The 6,764-nt window shown below is 29.6% G+C and overlaps 5 protein-coding genes across 5 annotated transcripts in view, besides 9 other annotated features; 2 read left to right on the top strand and 3 right to left on the bottom strand.

Moving 5' to 3' along the window:
• Positions 1 to 213: 213 nt before the first annotated feature.
• Positions 214 to 2,382, bottom strand: EDI_230550 (uncharacterized protein; the record flags this gene model as incomplete). Its single annotated transcript, XM_001740346.1, has 1 exon — positions 214 to 2,382. One exon carries the CDS (start codon positions 2,380 to 2,382, stop codon positions 214 to 216), a length of 2,169 nt encoding a protein of 722 aa, XP_001740398.1.
• Positions 215 to 237: a sequence feature (AT_rich).
• Positions 1,873 to 1,921: a sequence feature (AT_rich).
• Positions 2,383 to 2,411: 29 nt separating the features above from the next.
• Positions 2,412 to 2,537: a sequence feature (AT_rich).
• A 20-nt stretch (positions 2,538 to 2,557) lies between these two features.
• EDI_230540 (uncharacterized protein) lies at positions 2,558 to 3,168 on the top strand (the record flags this gene model as incomplete). Its single annotated transcript, XM_001740345.1, has 2 exons — positions 2,558 to 2,576; positions 2,627 to 3,168. 2 exons carry the CDS (start codon positions 2,558 to 2,560, stop codon positions 3,166 to 3,168), a joined length of 561 nt encoding a protein of 186 aa, XP_001740397.1.
• A 110-nt stretch (positions 3,169 to 3,278) lies between these two features.
• EDI_230530 (uncharacterized protein) lies at positions 3,279 to 3,650 on the bottom strand (the record flags this gene model as incomplete). Its single annotated transcript, XM_001740344.1, has 1 exon — positions 3,279 to 3,650. The coding sequence occupies one exon, from the start codon at positions 3,648 to 3,650 to the stop codon at positions 3,279 to 3,281; it is 372 nt and encodes a 123-aa protein (XP_001740396.1).
• A 133-nt stretch (positions 3,651 to 3,783) lies between these two features.
• EDI_230520 (actin B, putative) lies at positions 3,784 to 6,078 on the bottom strand (the record flags this gene model as incomplete). Its single annotated transcript, XM_001740343.1, has 1 exon — positions 3,784 to 6,078. One exon carries the CDS (start codon positions 6,076 to 6,078, stop codon positions 3,784 to 3,786), a length of 2,295 nt encoding a protein of 764 aa, XP_001740395.1.
• Positions 5,333 to 5,421: a microsatellite.
• Positions 5,426 to 5,624: a microsatellite.
• Positions 5,625 to 5,697: a microsatellite.
• Positions 5,700 to 5,899: a microsatellite.
• Positions 5,903 to 6,041: a microsatellite.
• Positions 6,079 to 6,392: 314 nt separating the features above from the next.
• Positions 6,393 to 6,455: a microsatellite.
• EDI_230510 (uncharacterized protein) overlaps positions 6,447 to 6,764 on the top strand; it is a gene marked incomplete at both ends in the record, with an annotated part of 453 nt that continues 135 nt past the window's right edge. Inside the window, one exon of the mRNA XM_001733458.1 lies at positions 6,447 to 6,764. This exon is cut by the window's right edge and continues 135 nt beyond it. Coding sequence (XP_001733510.1) covers positions 6,447 to 6,764 — 318 coding nt within the window.

The following is a 6,764-nucleotide window of genomic DNA, read 5'->3' as shown; positions in this document are numbered from 1 at the left end:
TGTACTGTTATCTATTTGAAGATTTTCTAAAACTTGTTGAATCGACATAATGATAAGTCTGATATTTTCAGATTGTACTAATAAATTTTTTAAAGGTTAGAATCTTAAAAAGTATTTATTAGGAAGGTTCCACGTCATTAACTATTCATTTAACAGAGTACTAAGTTAAAGAGAAGATAAAGAAATAAAAAGAAAGAGAAGACATCAGAATTTCTAAATTAAATTAATTTTAAATTTCTTAGATTCTATATGAAAAGCCCATGAGCTCAAAGATTTTGGAAGACAAAATGAAGTAATGTTAGTACACCTACTGAATGTGTTTTGGTCTATGAAAAGAATGTTAGAAGGAATGGTGATATTATTTAGAGAAGTACATTGTCTAAAAGCGTTTGAATTAATGCATTTTAATGAAATTGGTAATTCGATAGACTTAAGTTTTTCGCAACGATCAAAAGCATTTGAGTTAATGACTTGAAGATTAGAAGATATGTCAATTGAAATAAGAGAATAACATAGAGAAAAAGCATATGAATCAATGATTAAAAGAGAGTCAGGAAGTTTTATTGTAGATAAAGAGGAGCATTGATCAAAGCAATGTGTTTGAAGAGAAATAAGGGATGTAGGTAATTCAATTGATTTAAGAGAAGAACAGTTTAAGAAACAATATGGAGATAGACTAGTTAATGACATTGGTAAATGGATATAAGTTAATTGTTCACAATTAGCAAAACAATTTAAACCAAGAGATTGTAATGATGAAGGAAGATTAATTGTTTTTAGTGCATTACAACCACAGAAACATTCATCACCAATAGTGATAAGTGGTAATGACTCTAACTGTAATGTTGGAAGAAAACTACAATCTTCAAAACAACTATAACCAATTATTCTAATATTTGGAGATAATTCAACAGAAGTTAGATGACTACAATTAGAAAATGCTCCTTCATCTATCATAGTAATGGATATAGGAAGTGTAATAGAAAATAAGGCATTGCAATGACTAAAACAATACTTTGGAATAATTTGTAATGATGATGGTAATTGAACTGATTTTAAATAGAAACAATTTTCAAACAAACTAATAGGAAGGGATGATAAGGAAGATGGAAGAATAACTTTTGTTAAGTTAGATTTACAAAAACAATTATTACCAAGGGAAGTAATTAATGTAGAAAGTTCAATAGATTGAATTAATGAAGATTCAAAACAATAATTTGAAAGAACAGAACAATTTGATGGAATAGATATTATTGTATTATTATTGTTATATGAAGATAATGTTGTTGAATTTAATTTTAACAACAATGGAGGTAATTTTACTTTTAAAAGAATATCAGAATTAACAAAGAAACAGTTGTCATTTTGTATAGTCAAATTATTTGGAATATCCATTGATTGAATTGATCTAGAATTCATAAATATATTATTTCCAATCAAAGTAAGAGAAGAAGGTAATGTGATTGATGAAAGACTTTTACAAAAAGCAAATGAACGATCTCCAAGATTTAATAAATTTGATGAAATGTAAATTGATGATAATGATGTACATCCCTCAAAAACAGAAGACCCTAGAGTTGTTATTGAATCTGGAAGTTTAATTGTTTTTAAATTAACTTTCTTAAATGCATCATCTTCAATTTTTTTAAGTGTTGAAGGTAAATTTATTGAAGTTAAATTTATACAATAAGCAAAAGCCTCTGTCTTAATTGAGGTGATTGATTCCGAAAGAGTAATTTCTGAAATTAGTTGATTTTCTTTAAAACAAGAAGATCCAATTGAATGAATTGATTCATTTTTAAGAAGAGTATCAAAAGAATTAATACAAAAGAGATTAATAGGTTGTCCATTAATCATTTCAAGTTGAGATGGTTTTTTAAAATATAACAATTCATTAAAAGCATTTAAATAATAAATATTAGAATGAATAATACCAATTATTTTAGAGTACGAGAAAGATATAAGTGATTGACAATTATTAAATGCATCAATTCCTATTATATGAATTGAATCTGGAATTGAAATAGTATTAATTAAATCACAATACTCAAACGCTTTATTTCCAATTACCTCTAGTCTTGAGGGTAATTCAATAAATGCTAATTTGTTACAATGTCTAAAACAATTAGATTTAATACTAAGTAGTCCATCAGGTAAAATAATTGAAACTAATTTTATTTCATCATTAAAACAATTTTCATCAAGAACATTAATATATTCTGGAATAATTATTGATTTAATTCTTCTTGTTGACATTTGATAAGTATGATCTTTTTCATTACTTAAAACAGAAGAATGAAAAACTTGTTTATCTAATTCAGAATCTTCTGGGTGTTGATAAGTCCATAAGAAAACATCATGTTGGGTGAATATAGTATTCATTTTAATTTAGAACTACCAGTATTATTGAGTATTATTAAATAATAAAAAATAATAATAAAATGAATTGTTTGTTGTTATATTTAATATATTATTAAATTATAATAACTTAATTAAATATATTTTATAATTATTTTATAAAAAAAAAAACAAAAAAAGGGAAAAGTGAATTGTGAAGATGAGACCATCTATGTATAGTTTGCCTATTTGTTAAGAAAGAAATATGTACATGAAATTAATATAATAGGACTACCTTCTTCATACTTAAATATGGATGTTAGAACAAAAAATGAAAGACCAGTGACACTATTTAACCAAAAAAAAACAAAACAACCTTCTATATCATTACCACGAAATTCTATTGTAGATACTCCATTAAATAATGGACTAAGACAACCACAACTAAGAAGGACATCTGTGTTTATATCTACCCCTTTAACTACATTATCTGATGGATCAAGTCAAATGAGTACTCAACGTTCTATTATTATTAAAAATGCACCATTATCTGAAATGGGTAAAATTATTGAAGAGGCAAAAAAAAGTGGTAAGATAGAAGCAGTAAATCAAACTAATAATGGGGATATAAAAATTGTTTATTCTTCTGTTAATGACGCTCATAAAATGATCTCTAATGGTTTAATGTCAGCAAATGGAAAACAATATTTGGTAAATGGGATTAATCAGTTTGGAGAAGAGTACGGTTGTGGTGATGTTCTTCAACAATTAGTTATTCAACCAAGAAAAACATTTTGGGATTATCTACTTCATTTGGTTGGTCTTAAATAACGCAAAACACAATATTTTATTATACCTTAGATTGATTTTCTTGATGTATTTTTTCTATTTAGTTGTATTCTTTTGTTCTTAAAAGTAAAAGAAATGGTTTGATTAAAATGTCAATTAAGTGATGCGAACAGTTCATAATTGATGCCAATAATTACAAAAATAATTATTAATGAAGATAAAATTAATGAAAGGAAAAAACAAAGTATAGACAATTGAACCCATTGTTGAATTTGTTTATTTGTTGAATGACGGTATAAACATGCGTTAATTGGCCATAAGCAACAAAACACAAATCCTAGTACAAATAATAATTTTGCTTGAGGTTCACTCACATATACTACTTGAACAGGAGATGATTGATAACCTTCATAATTGGGTGATAAGCCATAAAAGGGAGAGACAGGTTGATTTTGATAAATTGGGGAATAAAGAAACTGAGTTGACTGAGATTCTTCTTGCTGTTTAGGTGATACAGGAATCATAATAATTTCATAAAAAGAAGAAGATTTATCTTGTATTATGTATGACTTTTCATTTCACTTTTTATATCAAAAATCCAATGAGTAAAAAAGTTTAAAAGAATTAAAAAAATAAGAATAAAAAGTTGTTGTGAATTTAATTATTGTCATAATAATCTTTTGTGCATTGTTCTTCATCTTGTAATGTAGGCATACCAGCTAATAAAGCTGCACCAACCCATGCTAAGTATTTTCTGTTTTGATGAACAACAATCTTAACGTCTCTTGAATTCATTTTATTTTCTTCTAAAATTTTTTTGAGATCTTGATCAAGTCTTTCTGGTAATCCAGGGAATAGTGTTGATCCTCCAGCCAAAACAATATGATTTAATAACGGTCTTCTTGAGGTCAGTGGACATTTTTTAATACATTCAAAGATCATTTGAGGTAACCCCGCTGTATCGATACCAACCTTTTCTGGTTTAAATAAAGCCTCTGGACATTGGAACCGTTCTTGGAAGAATTTAGAAGTATTGTCATTTCCAGGAACTTTATACTCTTTCATAATTTCTCTTGGTTTTCTCTTCATTTCTGCATCATAATCAAGAGCAACATAACAAACATTTTCTTTAATTGCTCTAACTAATTCCATTTGTTGTGATGTCGTATAGATATATCCACATGATCTCAATAACCGTTGCATATACTCTGTTAATCCAGAAACATTACCTTTAATTTTAGTAATAGCATTATCAATAACAAATCCATCAACAGCTGGTACTATTTGCATTCTATTACCAATTTCAACTACAAGACCAGTTTCCTTTCCTTCTGCATATAATGCCATTAATGCTGGATTAACAATCTTTAAAAATGGAACATTCAAATCATTGAACATCATAGATTTAATTTTATCTGTTGCAACTTCATTCATATTTGGTAAATCTGTCATAACGACTGCATGAGTACTTGGATCTAATTCGTTTAATTCAACTTGATAAATATTTTGGATAATATCAAATAATCCATCCCAATCAGTATCATTTCTTGGGTCAAGTGGCCAAATTAACTTGGCATTTTCATCAATAGCCTTATACCCAAATTCCTTTCTTTCTCCTCCTTCATACTCTTCATCTTCTATTACACAGTAACATGTTGGAATAACTTTTCTTGGTTGTTCTTCTCCTGCAACCCCAACTTTGATAAATGAACTCCCACAATCAAATACTAGTACTGCATCATCAGCAATCTTGCTTAACATTGCATTTGCCTTTTCTTCATTTTCATGTGCAAAGAATGCTGATTGTGCAACTCCCATCTTCTTCTTTTTTATTGTTTTCTTACCAGTACTTTTCATCTGAAGTTCTCCTCCATTAATTCCAGCACCTCCTTGCCCAGATATAGTTGGCATACTTGGTTGCCCTAAACTAGGTAATCCACTTGATTGTCCTAGTCCACCTCCAAGACCTAATCCTTGTGGTTGTCCTAATCCTCCACCTAATCCAAGACCACCTCCAAGACCTAGTCCTTGTGGTTGTCCTAATCCCCCGCCTAGTCCAAGACCTAATCCTTGTGGTTGTCCTAATCCTCCACCTAATCCAAGTCCCTGTGGTTGTCCTAATCCTCCACCTAATCCAAGACCACCTCCAAGACCTAATCCTTGTGGTTGTCCTAATCCTCCACCTAATCCAAGTCCCTGTGGTTGGTCTTTCTTTTCTTCAGTTTTAGCCTCTTCTTCTGCTTTCATTTTAGCCTCTTCTTCTGCTTTCATTTTAGCCTCTTCTTCCTTTTTCTTAGCCTCTTCTTCCTTTTTCTTAGCCTCTTCTTCCTTTTTCTTAGCCTCTTCTTCTTCCTTTTTCTTGGCTTCTTCTTCTTCTCTCTTTTTGGCTTCTTCTTCTTCTCTCTTTTTAGCTTCTTCTTCTTCCTTTTTCTTGGCTTCTTCTTCGGCTTTCATTTTAGCCTCTTCTTCTTCTCTCTTTTTGGCTTCTTCTTCCTCTTTCTTTTTGGCTTCTTCTGCTTTCATTTTAGCCTCTTCTTCTTTTTTCTTAGCCTCTTCTTCCTCTCTCTTTTTGGCTTCTTCTTCTTCCTTTTTCTTGGCTTCTTCTTCTTCCTTTTTCTTGGCTTCTTCTTCTTCCTTTTTCTTGGCTTCTTCTTCTTCCTTTTTCTTGGCTTCTTCTGCTTTCATTTTAGCCTCTTCTTCCTCTTTCTTTTTGGCTTCTTCTTCTGCTTTCTTTTTGGCTTCTTCTTCTGCTTTTTTCTTGGCTTCTTCTTCTGCTTTTTTCTTGGCTTCTTCTTCTGCCTTTTTCTTAGCTTCTTCTTTTTCTTTTATTTTTTGGGACTCTTCTTTTTCATGATGGGACTTGTCTTTCTTTTTCTCTTCTTTTTTCTTTTCCTCCTTTTCTTTGTCATCTTTTTTATCGTGTTTGGTTACTTTTGCAAAGAACTTCTTCATATCTGTTTTAATTGTATTTTTTAGATTTCAACCTAAAAAACTATGATTTCGTTGTTGGTTTCGACGTCAATCTCTCTATCGGTTTCTTTTGGAGTTTTGTTCAACACCCATACCTGAATGATTTTATTTATTACATACTCTATTTCTTAGAATTGATACTAATCTTAGAAGTAATTTCCATCAGAACTTTTTATCCTTCCATCTCAATCACTCAATACATACTTTTTGCTTCCTATTTGTATTTTTAGATCGTTTTACTTCATAAAACACAAAATAATAAAATAATCAGAAAATGTTATCAGATTAATTGTTGTAACAAAAACAAAAAGGAAAGATAAAAACCAACGAACTTAAAAATAAAACAAAAAATGAAAACAGCTACTTCTACTACACGTATTTTAGGAAGAAGTATGAAGACAATGACAAGTTGTCAAGTAACACGAAGGGCAATGACATTGCCTCAACAATTTAAAATGATGAATGACATTGGTGAATTACAAATTGAAACATGTCATGGCTATTCACTGTATCAAAGCTTACAAAACATGAAAAGTAAATTAAAGAATTTTGGTACTAATTGCAGTGCTAAACAATTAATTAATACAGACCTTGTTCAATTTTATAGTAATATTACAGAATATGTTAACTTTCTTACATCACAACCATTCCCTTCTAATTGTGTTATT

The sequence above is a fragment of the Entamoeba dispar genome, genomic scaffold, assembly GCF_000209125.1.
Source record: "Entamoeba dispar SAW760 scf_1105229462873 genomic scaffold, whole genome shotgun sequence".
NCBI lineage: Eukaryota > Evosea > Mastigamoebida > Endamoebidae > Entamoeba > Entamoeba dispar.
This window is presented reverse-complemented; position numbering and strand designations above follow the sequence as displayed.